We start from the raw sequence: 13,980 nt of genomic DNA on the forward strand, positions 1-13,980 counted from the left end.
GGGTTAGAACAATAATATGACAGGCCTGGAACTCACAGGGTTTCCCAGGCTGTTTCTTGGTGATAAAGGTTAACAGGAAACTGCTTTCCAGTTTCTTTCAAAAGGAGGTGATTTTTTTTCCCGTCCATCTCAGAATATGCTTGTTATTTCCTCCACCTTCCTGTCTCTTGTGCAGCCAGGGAACAAATACTATCTCAAAAGGCATAGAATTTGCCGTCTCGTTTCAGTTTTCCATTATTAGAGAGTTGGAAAGGGAAGTGTTACTTGTTTTTCTTAATATGCTGTTGAGGAGAAAATGGGGGGCCAGGGGACAGAATGTCTTCACTCCTTAATTCTCAAGAATTAAATAAAGCAAATGGTACCAAGATGTACGGCATTGCTTTGAAAAAGTTAAGTTGTTTCAGACCCAACAGCTTTCGACTCAGAATTATTATTCCAGAGCTAAGGTCACTGACTGGCAGACTCTAGAAGCCTCTGCTGTTCTTCTGGCTCTAGGACTGAAAGTCATCAGCAGCCCTGCGTGGGCAGCTTTCCATGTTCACGGTGAAAGAAGGGGCAGAGGGACAGGGCCTGGGTGTGGAGTGTAAGACCCCCAATCATAAATGGTCTGGGAAATCATTTATTATTTTTTCTCCCTCCTGCACTGTCTTCATCGCCCATTTCACTGTCCAGTAAGAACTCCCACCAACGGTGTGTGGAGAGAACAGTTGAAAGCGTCTTTCATTCGTAGAACCTTAAATGTTGGTGCCAGGCTCTGGATTAGTGCTGGGGATGCAAAAATGAATGAGATTTGGTCCCAGGCCTCAAGGAGTTAGCAGCCTACTAAGAAGGCATCTCAGGGAACAGAAAATCACGGCACCATGGGGCCACACGATAAGCAGAGGGCGTCACCGGAGCCCAGGAGAGGAGGTCTTCTCTGGGGACCGTCCGCAGAGTCAGCGAAAACTTCTGGTGACCCTGAGTGAGTCTGAAGGGAGCAGGGGTGAGCTGGGGTGTGCAGGAGGATGGCTCTGGAAGTGAGAGGAATAGCTCGGACACAGGCACAGAAGCAAGATTGATCTGTAATAGGCCACGCCTGCAGGTCGCCCAGCTGAGCTGGCTTTGCTCTGACCCACCTGGAGCCCCATCCTGAGCCTCTGTCACCCTTTCCCCCTCCCCTCCTCTGCTTCCTTTCCCTTCCCTTCCATCTGTCTGCCTTCCTTCCCTCCTTCTGGTTTTGCTATTCTGACTACCCCTTGCCAGAAAGTTTACAACGGATGTAGACTTTTTAATTACATCAAATGTAACTTACAGTCGGTTCTCCATATCCACGGATCAGATGTGAAACCCGCGGATATGTACTGACTGTACTGCACCATTTTATTTACTTTTTTAAATTTCGTTTGTTTGTTTTAATTTATTTATTTATTTTTGGCTGCGTTGGGTCTTCATTGCTGTGTGCGGGCTTTCTCTAGTTGCGGTGAGCGGGGTCTACTCTTCATTGCGGTGCGTGGGCTTCTCACTGCGGTGGCTTCTCTTGTTGCGGAGCACGGGCTCTAGGCATGTGGGCTTCAGTAGTTGTAGCATTCGGGCTCAGTAGTTGTGGCTCACAGGCTCTAGAGCACAAGCTCAGTAGTTGTGGTGCGCGGGCTTAGTTGCTCCATGGCATGTGGGATCTTCCAGGACCAGGGCTCGAACCTGTGTCCCCTGCATTGGCAGGTGGATTCTTAACCCCTGCGCCACCAGGGAAGCCCTACTGCACCATTTTATATCGGGGGCTTGAGCATCTGAGGATTTTGATATCCTGGGGGAGAGGTGGGTCCTAGAACCAATCCCCTGTGGATACCAAGGGAAAACTGCGTTTTGCTTTGAGATGTAGAATTTGCTTCTATATTTCAAGTCTCCATTACTAGGGGAGTGAAAGTAGTACAGCTTTACAGTTCCTCTGAGACCACTCAGACCCTTTATGGAGACCTCCATGACCTAGAATACTTGCTCCAAAAGCCAGAGGCAGGTGCTTGTTTTTTTTTCTTTTTCTTTTTTTTTTTTTGGTAGGGAAAAGGGTGATGGTAGAGATCAACCAGCCACCTCATTCCCAGGCTTTGCATGAATAAAGACTATATCGTAATTTCCAAAAATTTTGTAGACCCTCCATGATGGTAATTGTCAGACTAGTATCCGTGGATTGAAAATATCTACTAATCTCTGAAGATTACTCTGGATTCAATTACAAATTTAAATGAGTCTGTGTTGTATTCATCACGACAGCCTCTGCACACATCTGTAAAATGGTCAAAGATGTTGTTTACTTAGTCTGTAGACAAGAGGCTGCAAACTGGGGGGCCACAGGCTCGCCCAAGCCTACACACACATTTTGTTTGCCTTACAGTGTTGGTGTGTTGGTTTTGCTATTGTTGTTGTTGTTTTAATCTGAATTAGTTCCAGTATTTGAAAGCAGCAGACTTCTTAGGTGGGGAACTGCTGACCACGTCCTGCTGTCTTTTACAGACTGGCAAGCGGAAGCCCGGCAAGGTTATGGGACTTGCCCTGAATCACACAGCACTGGGCCCAGATCACTGGGCTGTCGGCTTCCTCCCCAGGATTCTTTCCATCACATCTTAACGCTGTTCTGGATGATCATAGCACTTGTTTCTTCTCATTTCACCTCCTGCCCCCTCTTGGGGCCCCCAGTTTCCACGAGGCAGGTACCCAGTGCCCTCCAGGGGTTGCCACCCCACTCAGAACCTCTTCCCCTCCAAGGCTCTGCGTGCCAATCATTTCCTTCTCCCCTCTCATCACAGCTCCCTCAGTGCAGCTGAGCCTTAGACAAGTACAAGTGCCTTACCTAATTCAGGAATTGAATAAACTCCCGAGTCGATGTGTAAAGGATCATTGAATTAAACTTAAATAATTTCAGCATGTGTTGTCTTGACAAAAATCCATAAGTTTCATCTGGATAAAAATCCAATTCTCATTTGGCTTCATGTGCATGGATATCACGGCTTTAAGAACACCAGCCACAGCTCTCTGGATGTGCAGACGTCAAACCCCACCTTGCCATCGTCACGAAGACCTGTTGTAACCATCTCAAGGAGAAATAGGGCCCTTCTTTCGATTAAGCAGAAGAAATTATCTTTTAAAACTCCAGCTCAATAGTGATGAGGACAAAAAGTAATGCAATGGAAACAAATGACATTATAAAAAAATTGGAAAGCAGGTAATGAAAAAGGAAGTAAATGGTCAAGTTCAAGTGTACTCTTAGAGGTTGATGGCAGGCCGGCTCTTTGCTATGAGAAGGGCTGTCAGTCATGATGGTCCTAACCCACGGTAAACGAACTTGAAAAGCACTGTTTTCCCTCAAAAAGGAATGGTGGAAGCAATAGACGATGCCTTTTTCTTTTGTTCCTGTTGGATTGGGCGTCTGTATCCTCAAGTCAAATCATGTAACTCGGAGAACACATGATTTTCTGCCTGATTGGTTGATGCTTCTGTAGTTCACTGGCAGTTTTTCTCTTCCAGGTTCTATATAGAGAGCATCTCATACCTAAAGGACAATGCCACCATAGAGCTCTTCTTCCTGAACGCCAAGTCCTGTATCTACAAGGTAAGAACTTCCTCTTCCTGTTCAGAGTTTTCCGTTGAAATCTGAAAGTCTCCTTTGAAGCTGGGAATCCCAGCTTGCTGCCCCTAATGCAATTTTATTGATTAGTAGAAGTAACTTATAAATTAATGACTATAAATAAATGAGAACTCCGTGGAGCTAGAGCTATCAGGTGTTCATAACGTGACTACTTCCAGTCCCATCACTGTGTTTTAGCTCCTTGGAGGTGTTCCTTAGCTTGATTTTAGGCGTCTCCTGAACTTGGCAACTGTGGCCAAAAGAGGGAAACCCAGGCCAATGTGACAAATGCACTAGGTCTCACAATTATAAATGAACCTCTTATAACCAAATGCATGTGTATTTGATCATTTTGGGATGTTCTGGAAGTATCTCTCAAAAGGATGCTCTTGGCACTTTGGGTGAGACAGTTTTTTATTTTTTTTATTGAAGTATAGTTGATTTACAATGTGTTAATTTTTGCTGTACAGCAAAGTGATTCAGTTATATATATATATATATATATATATATATATATATATATATACACATTCTTTTTCATATTCTTTTCCATGATGGTTTATCACAGGATATTGAATATAGTTCCCTGTGCTGTACAGTAGGACCTTGTTGTTTATCCATCCTATAGATACTCGTTTGCATCTGCTCATCCCACGCTCTCACTCCACCCCTCCCCTCCCCCCCTCCCCCTTGGCAACCACAAGTCTGTTCTCTATGGGGTGGGACAGTTTTTTTACTGTGATAAAAGTTACCGTGGTCTCCATTGATAAGTGTACAGTTCAGTGGCATTAAGTACGTTTACCTTGTTTTACAGCCATCACCACATCCATCCACAGAGCTCTTCATCATACAGAACTGAAACTCTGTACCCCTTAAACAGTAACTCCCCACCGCCAGCTTCTGGCAACCTCCATTCTATTTTCTGTCTTTATGAACTTGACTACTCTGGGTACCTCACGTGAGTGGAATCACGCAGTATCTGTCCTGTTGTGGTTGGCTTATTTGACTTAGCATAATGTCCTCAAGGTCCATCCATGTTGTAGCCGGTGTGCGAAGTTCCTTCCTTTTGATGGCTAATATTCCATTGTATGCAGTTACCACGTTTTGTTTATTCACCCACCAGTCCATGGACCCTTGCGTAGCTTCCACCTTTCGGCTGTAGTGAATAATGCTGCTGTGAACGTGGGTTTATAAATACCTGTTCAAGTCCCTGCTTTCAGTTGTTTTGGGTGAATACCCAGAAATGGACTTGCTGGATCATATCATAATTCTAGTTTTCATTCTTCGAGGAGCTGCCACACTGCTTTCCATAACGACTGTACCATTTTATATTCCCACCAACAGTGTGTGAAGATTCCATTCTGCACATCCTTACCCACACTTGTTATTTTCTGGGTTTTTTTTTTTAATAACAGCCAACCTAGGAATTCCCTGGCAGCCCAGTGGTTAGGACTCTTGTGCTTTCCCTGCTGAGGGCACTGGTTCAATCCCTGGTCGGGGAAGTATGATCCTGCAAGTTGCACCGTGCAGCCAAAAAATAAACAAATAAATAGTAGCCATCCTAGTGGTATTAGGTGGTATCTCACTATGGTTTGGGTTTGCTTTTCCCTGACGATTAGCGACGTTGAGCATCTTTTCGTATGCTCTCTGGCCATTTTGTACATCTTCTTCATGGACACGTCTATTCAAGGGACAGTTCTCAATTGAGTGGGACAGTCCCTTGCATCCAGTTCCCCCATATGCTTGTAGTGTTTCCTTTCATTGGATAACCCAAAACGCCCACAGAATCCAGCACACACCCCGTCCCGGGGGAGAGGGGCTTGCAGAATACCGCTCCCCGCCCTGGGTTGAGAATCATAACTAACAGAATGTATTGAAAGTGAACACCCACTCTGCACCCGCCCTCCAACACGCCCCCTTCTGTCTCAGGAGTGCAGCCTTAGGTCAGCTCATTAATGACCAGGGAGAAGGACGGCTGGTACTTAACGCCCATGGCACCGTGGTGGGCTTGGTGCCGAGTGCCTTCTGTAAGTTGTGTGGCTGCATCTTTGCACCATCTCTGAGATGAAGACTATTCTTTATCTTAGTTTTCCCTGTGAAAAAGATGAGGCACAGGGTGGTTATGAGATTCACCCGGGGTTGCATATCTGCTGAATGGCAGAGTCAGTCAGGGCTGAAGTTGGCAGCCTGATTCCAGATCACAGATCTCACCCGCTGGGCTGCACTGTGCCCTGGAGGGCAGACTCTCCTTAGAGAACTTCAAAGCCAAGTACACCTGTTGTAACATGGTCAATGGCTGTATTCAGAGGAGATCCCGCTGCCTGTATTTTCCTGTTTAACTAAACCTAGTTTGGAGAGATTGCAACAACCGACTACACATTAAAGCACACACACAGGTGAAGCGGTCTGTTGGCCATCACTTCTCCTTCTGGAAGTTCTTCAGCACATCACTGCACAGAATAGCTCCACTGAATGCAAATGTTCAAAATCGTGGAGGGCGTGGTAGTGATCAAATTCAGTTCTGTGAAAGAACCTCGCTTGGTGACAGCTGCTGAACCAAGACTTAACCTGGGCTCAAGCCCAGAGCGCTCAGACTACAGTATTTGGGGGTTTTGCTGAATGGAAGAACAAAGACGCTGCATGTAGTTCCAGGGACTTGCAAATTTCTTCCTCTCTCTAAACCCTCATTTTCTCATTATAAAGTGGAAATAATAATACCAGTCTTACGTACCTCGTAGGTGGCAGGCGTCTCTGATGGTGTTTGTTTAATCCATGTGAAAGCACTTCGGAAGAGTTCAGGAATAAAAAGTGAGGACTGTCCACCAGGGGGCAGACTTGGGCAGTAGATGCCTGGGAAGTCGCTGACTGGGATGAAATCGCCCTCAACCCCAGCAAGTAAAAAGTTGCCCCAAACTGTGCTTATACAGACCCCTGGGTTAAGGGAGCAGACATGGTTTCTCTCGGAGTTGTTCAGTTCAGTCTAGTCACAGATGCCGAGCTGAAGGTGAAGATTTCAGTGCTTTTGAACATAATGATCACAGAGGACTCTGGGAGGAATGGGAAATTTTAAAAAAGAAATCCCCAGAACTAAAGAGGTGATGCATTCGGAGCCAGCCACATTTAGGGTCCAGGTGCCCACAGCCATCAGCCTGCCTGCTGACCTGGGTGGTGTGTGCCCTTCTAGAACCCCAGCTGTCTCTTCTCAGCATCTGTCCTGGGGCTTAGTGACTTGCGTCAGTGAGCCCGAGATGGCTCTTCTGAAGGTTACGTAGGGGACAGAATCGCGTCCCAAGGCCACCCGTCTCCTTCCCATCATCAAAAATAATATTTTCATCGGCATAAGTTGACGCTTAGAGTCTATAAAAATGTTTTCACTTGTCTTACACTTTTTGAGGCTCATGAGTGGGATGGAATCATCAGCCTTACTGAGGGAGGAAACCGATGCTGGAGAGATTTAGTAACTTAGGGAAAGACGAGGAACCAGAAGTGGTGGAACAGGCTTGGCACAGCTGTAAAAAGATGGTGGAAGGCCCTGGAGCAGGAGGATTGTGATTAGGGGTTTAGACTCCGTGGCTCACAGACTTGGGTTCCCTTCCTACCTCTGCCTCTTAGCAACTGCAATAAATGTGGACACCTTCTGTGACGTCTCCAAGCTTAATTTTCTTCTTTGGTTGAACAAGGATATTAAAAGACCCAACCCACCACCTTCTTGGGGAGATTAAGTGAGATAGACATGAAGGTGGTTAGCACCCCACCAGGCACGTTATTAGCTCCCGCTGAGATGGAATTGCTCACTTGGAATCAGATCTGAGCTCATCTTGGCTGCGAATTTCTGCGTGCTGCCCACACTGCCCTCTGGCACTTTGGAGGCCTTGAAGGACCTGAGAGTGGTACCAGACACGTAACCGGTAGGTGATGCTGATACCAGCTGACCCAGCGCCCTCCCTGTGTCTTGGGGACGTACTAGAATCTAAGTTGTTCAGCTACCATAAGCTGTTTATTCCTGCTTCCTCCAAGTCCTTATTTCATTCGCTTTTTTAACGCGTTCACATTTATTTTTATCTAAGGAATATATGCCGTGGTTTAGAAGCCACATGGCTCTAGGAGGCTGTTTATAAAAAAGAGCCCCCCCCCCCCCTCCTCCCCCCCCCCCCGCAACTCCTGCCGCTTCCAGCAATTTTAGTTGTTTCTTCTGGTATTTGCCTCTCTCTGTTTGTAAATAATGGGCACAGGGTGTTATTCCTTGATTTATCCATCTTTAATGTACTGAATTCTTTGTAAGGTAGGTGAGGATTGAGGTCTCCTATGCAACCACCCACACTTTCCTTTTCCCATTTTCCCAGTATGGTGATAGCACAGTTCTGGGCAAAAGCCATACCCATCAGCATTACATTATTATGACTAATCCAAGTAGCATCCTAAGGTTGTGATTCCTTTTTTAGACAACCAGTTATTTTACCGAAAGGTAATAATAATTTCCTTGCTGTTACTTGTTTTAGTTTCTATGTACCCATCATTTTTTTTTTTCCAGAAGCTACAGATTCCCAAATGTCTACCAACGTTAATTTGCATATGCATCGGATAATTCATCCATTCCTCTCTTTAGCTTGGGTTTTGTTGCTGCTGCCTTTGTTGTTTTTCCAGGCACCTTCCTTTTAGAGTCCTCTGTCCTTCTGTTCCTGTCTGGACATGGCCTCATTCATAGCCCTCAGCCCAAGATGCCCCTTTCCTGTCCCGTCTTCCCTTCACCCCAGCTCTGGACTGGATGCTCTGCTTCCTGGATCCCGAGTCTTCCTGTGTTTTGTTTTACAACATTGTTTCACTGGAGAACATCCTGCAGTAACCCAGAAAAAGCGTATATGAGAAGTAAAATGTTTGGGTCCTTGCATATCTGCAAAAGCCTTTGCTCTACTTTTATATCTGGTTAACGGTTTGACTGGATGTGGAAATACAGAATGACTTCTCTCGGAATATCAAAGGTGCTGCCTCAGAGTCTTTGAGAGTTGCTTGCTCTGGTGAAGTCTGCAGTCCATACGCTGTATGTGGACTCCCCCCACCTCCATGACCACCCACGGGATCTCTTAGGATTTCTTCTTTATTCCTCTTCATCTGAAGTTGCAGGATGGTGTGCCCTAAAGTAGGTCTTTGTAAGCCCACTATGTTGTGTATTCAGCGGGCACTTTTAGTCTGGACATTCGTATTCTTCAGTTCTGGGAGGTTTTTCGTATTGTTTCTTTAGTGATGTCTCTCTGTTTCCTCTGTGCTCTCCTTCTGGAGCTCCTGTTAATCTGATGCCGGGCACAGCCTCCTGCTTTGATACCTGGTTTCTCCTATTTTCCATCTTTGTCATTTTGTTCTACTTTCTAGAAGATTTTCTCAGTATTATCTTTAATCTCTTCTATTGATTTTTTAACCTTTGCCATCATGTTTTGAATTTCCCAGACTTCCTTCATATTATCTGATTTTTCTTTATATACATGTAATCCTATTATTGTCCTTGAGCCTAATATCCTCTTATCACTCCAATAATATTAATTATCATGCACGTTCTGTTTCCTTTGTGTTTCTTTCCAGTTCTTTTTTCTTTTTCTGTTTATTTATTTTGGTCTCTGTCTTTCATGTAGGAGGCTTTCCATCCATATTTAAGAGTGAGGCACTCAAAAGCTCCAAGTGCCCAGGTGGGGATCGTCCTCTGTGGCTGTGCCTGTGGAGTGTCCCAGTGGCAAGCTGTTTCTTTCAGTGGGAACCCTAAGTATCAGTGCTTGGTGTCTTTTCTTGTGGCTCTGCATTTTCTCCAGAGGATGTAATGTCTTACTTCCCTCCTGGGATGTCTCCTCCCGCTTCAGGGTCTTGGGGACGGAGTGACCTGCATTGGGGTGTAGGCCCCCTTTTGAAGCCCTGAGCTCTCGGTCTGCTTCATCCTAGCTTCCTACGCATCACCGTCTCCAGAGAGCAGACCTCTGATCTCTTCAACAGCACAAAAGCGAGGAAAGGTGTTTCGCTCTGTTCATTTGTTTTGTCATTTTCCCCAAACCACGAATGCCAGCTCTCACTTTCCACTCTTCACCAGGAGACAGAAAGCAGAACTGCAGTGGATTTCTCTCTCACTTCTCCTTGCTTTACAATCCCCCTATTTTCTACCAAAAGAGCAGGAAATTACAGTCATAATCTGTCCAAGATGCAGAAAGTTAGAACCTGGTCAGGAATGAGCGGGGCTCTACTCGTCTCCTTTCAGTGGAGCAGGAAGACGTGTCAAAAGGGGTCATCGGGGCTTCCCTGGTGGTGCAGTGGTTGAGAGTCCGCCTGCCGATGCGGGGGACGCGGGTTCATGCCCCGGTCTGGGAAGATCCCACATGCCGCGGAGCGGCTGGGCCCGTGAGCCATGGCCGCTGAGCCTGCGCGTCCGGAGCCTGTGCTCTGCAACGGGAGAGGCCACAGCGGTGAGGGGCCCACGTACCGCAAAAAAAAAAAAAAAAAGAGGTCATCGACACCCGACGTGGCCACTTCCTTCACCAACATTTCTGTTGTGTTTTGACTCATTCAGGGGACAGGGGGTGATGGAAAGGAAACTTATGACCAAGGGATGGACGAAACTCATTGAGAAGTGTGTGTCTAGTTCCGAGGAAAACTCCCATGGGAAGTGAGCCTAGGATGATGTGTGCTTCCTAGGAAGCGACCCAGGAGAGCAGAGCTCTCCTGCCAAGTTTTCCATCTGGTTGTCTCTCTCTTGGGTTGTGGCTTCCTCTGTCAACTGGAGAAGGCCCATCAGTCAGCCCCGTGGGGGGCAGTGGACTTGCTACACTAGAGGGAGTGCTGGGGTGGACGTGGACTCTAATCTCAGCACTTCCACCACCTTCAGGATTGAATCCTGCCTGCTCGGAGTTCTCCACTGGCAAAGTGAGCTTGCTGTCAAAATTAGTCACCACAATAATTTTCAAAAGCTCTGCAGACAACATGTGCTAGGTCATAAAATGTCAAAATGTTTTTTTTAATTTTTAAAAGGAAGGATTCCCTTAGATGATAGATCTTAAAGTTATAAGGGAAATAAAGAATTCTGAAATCCAGCTTCCTATCATCTTCAGAGGCATACCTTCCGAGAGATAAGAAAAGAGGCTCCCGGAACTTCCCTGGTGGCTCAGTGGTTAAGAATCCACCTGCCAATGCAGTGGACACGGGTTTGAGCCCTGGTCCGGGACAATCCCACATGCCGCAGAGCAACTAAGCCTGCGCACCACAACTACCGAAGCCCCCGCGCCTAGAGCCCATGCTCCGCAACAAGAGAAGCCACCACAATGAGAAGCCCACGCACCACAACGAAGAGTAGCGCCGCAACTAGAGAAAGCCCGCGCACAGCCACAAAGACCCAATGCAGCCATAAATGAATGAATGAAAGAAAAGAGGCCCCTACACTGAAGGACCTTCCACTGCTATTCAGTTCCTCAGAGGAGCAATCTGATCCTTAGATGATTTAAGTTGGGTGAAGTGGGGGAACTGGTCAAAATAACAAGCTGCCCTGTTATGGAGCTCATGTTTGAACGGAAGGGGTTGACCATCCACTCTTTACACACATCCATCACATTTAAATGCTTGATCTCAAAATTTATCTTGTCTGAAATGATAACCGAAGAAGCAGGGCCCGTGGTCACCATCTGAAGACGCACAGAAGTGTGTCTCCTGAGTTGGAAGAGAAGTTGGCACCAGCATTTTTCTGAGTGAATTTTGATGATCACCTTCCACTGACCTCTCACTAAACAAGGAGTATAGTCAATGCTCAGTAAATTGTTTTTAATGGCTTCGTTTCCAATCCCAGGGAGAAAGGATTTGCATATTTCCTAGGAAATTACCAAGTTTGGAGCCTACATGTACCCACTGAGAGCAGATCATGTCAGAAAAACAAACTTAAAATTCCTCCTTTCTGTGCGCTGGGGGGTCTGGTCCAGCCTTCTGTGCCTAGATGTCCCCGTTGAACTAAGAGCGTCACATATGATTGAAGTTCAAACAGTTGTGCCTGGGCCAAGTTTGCTACTTTGGTCTAAATACCATCACTCTTGCTGAAATTAAAATAAGCAACCTTTATCCAAGATCTTCCAAGAGATTTGCTAATGAGCAGAGGATATCTCATCTGAAGATGAGAGAAACAAAAGCCCAGAATCAAGTCCCACAGGACAAAGGAACCAACATAAACATTTGTCTCAGACTCACAGAATCCTGGTCGTTATCTCTTAGATGGAGGGTTGCCAGCTTCGTGTATGCGCTCGCGTGACAGAGAGAGGAAGGGAAGGAGGACAGAGAGGGACTTCCATCTTCAACTCTCTAGAAATAAACATACGCAGACCCATCATCTGGGCTGTGCCCGTGACCTCTACAGGAGAGATCCCTCAGGATCGTGAAATGGACTGTATGCAGTGGACAGTGGGAGAAATACCCGGGCCACCGAGTGAGGGAGTGCCCCAGACAAACATGAAGGGACTTGACTGATGAAAAACTGGCAGAGGGCTCAGAGAGGAATTGTGCAAGATCACATCAGTCTTATCCCGCTCGTCAGCCCCTGATGGCCTGGGGGCGCCTTCCCGTAGCCACTGTAGGTTGTGCAGTGAGACAGGGTGTCACGTGGGCTCAACGAGGCTGAATGTGGGTGTCAGGACCCACTGGGATGATATACGTGGTGACCGATACACACACACATGTAGACACACAAACAATGCTGCCCACCTCCTTAAAAAGTAAGTCTTACTAGAGAGTCCAACGGCCATTATGGAGAACAGTATGGAGGTTCCTTAAAAAACTAAAAGTAGAACTACCGTATGATCCAGCAATCCCACTCCTGGGCATATATCCAGAGAAAACTCTTTTTCAAAAAGATACAAGGGGGCTTCCCTGGTGGCGCAGTGGTTGAGAGTCTGCCTGCCAATGTGGGGGATACGGGTTCATGCCCCGGTCTGGGAAGATCCCACATGCCGCGGAGCGGCTGGGCCCGTGAGCCATGGCCGCTGAGCCTGCGCGTCCGGAGCCTGTGCTCCACAACGGGAGAGGCCACAGCAGTGAGAGACCCACGTACCACAAAAAAAAAAAGAAGATACATGGACTTCCCTGGTGGCACAGTGGTTAGGAATACGCCTGCCAGTGCAGGGGACACGGGTTCGAGCCCTGGTCTGGGAAGATCCCACATGCTGTGGAGCAACTAAGTCTGTGAGCCACAACTACTGAGCCTGCGCTCTAGAGCCCCCAAGCCACAACTACTACAGCCTGTGCGCCTAGAGCCCATGCTCCGCAACAAGAGAAGCCACCTCAATGAGAAGCCTGTGCACTGCAACGAAGAGTGGCCCCTGCTTGCCGCAACTAGAGAGAGCCTGCATGCAGCAGCGAAGACCCAACGCAGCCAAAAAAAAAAAAAGATACATGCACCCCTATGTTCATTGCAGCACTATTTTTTTTTTTTTTTTTTTGCATCGGCAGGCGGACTCTCAACCACTGCACCACCAGGGAAGCCCCTGCAGCACTATTTACAATAGCCAAGACATGGAAGCAACCTAAATGTCCATCGACAGATGAATGGATAAAGAAGATGTGGTACATGTATACAATGGAATATTACTCAGCCATAAAAAAGAATGAAATAATGCCATGTGCAGCAACATGGATGGACCTAGAGATTATCATACTAAGTGAAGAAAGTCAGACAAAGACGAATACCATATGCTATCACTTATCCGTGGAATCTAAAATAATGATACAAACGAACTTATTTACAAAACAGAAATAGAGTCACATACGTAGAAAAGAAACTTATGGTTACTGGGGGGCAAAAAAGGGGGGAGGGATAAGTTGGGAGATTGGGATTGACATATACACACCACTATATATAAAATAGATAAGCAACAAGGACCTACTGTATAGCACAGGGAACTCTATTCAATACTCCGTAATGACCTATATGGGAAAAGACTCTAAAAAGAGTGGATATTTGTATATGTATAACTGTTCACTACAGCAGAAGTTAACACAACATTGTAAATCAACTGTAGTCCAATAAAAAGTTTTTTAAAAAATAAAATAAAATGTAAAAAAAAAAGATTCCAATAAATGCCAAAAAAATGCTGAAGAACAGACAAAATTGTGGAGTTCAGATGATTCAGAAATGCCAGTAAGTGAAAATAAATAATGCAGACCCGATGTTTGTAGTGAGTCTCAGAGTTTCCAAATCACCTCTACATTTCCGCCTCACCAGACTCAATACAATAATTGGAAAAGAAATTGTTCTCCCCATTCTACTGACGAGGAAGATGAAACTCAAAGACGTCCAGGGATGTATTTATTCAATGCCCCAGAGTAGAAATAGTCTTAAAGAGATGGCAAGAAACCATCCTCTTCGGGCGTTTTGC

At 46.1% G+C, this 13,980-nt stretch overlaps 1 protein-coding gene across 2 annotated transcripts in view; it reads left to right on the plus strand.

Moving 5' to 3' along the window:
• The window catches only part of FRMD4A (FERM domain containing 4A), a 353,094-nt gene that overhangs the window by 204,717 nt on the left and 134,397 nt on the right, over window positions 1–13,980 (plus strand). For both annotated transcript variants that reach the window (XM_029239055.1, XM_029239054.1), the window contains exon 5: window positions 3,499–3,583. In XM_029239055.1, coding sequence (XP_029094888.1) covers window positions 3,499–3,583 — 85 coding nt within the window. The remainder of the gene's footprint in view (window positions 1–3,498; window positions 3,584–13,980) is intronic.

The sequence above is a fragment of the Monodon monoceros genome, unplaced genomic scaffold (assembly GCF_005190385.1).
Source record: "Monodon monoceros isolate NGI ecotype Baffin Bay Population unplaced genomic scaffold, NGI_Narwhal_1 Super_Scaffold_21, whole genome shotgun sequence".
NCBI lineage: Eukaryota > Metazoa > Chordata > Mammalia > Artiodactyla > Monodontidae > Monodon > Monodon monoceros.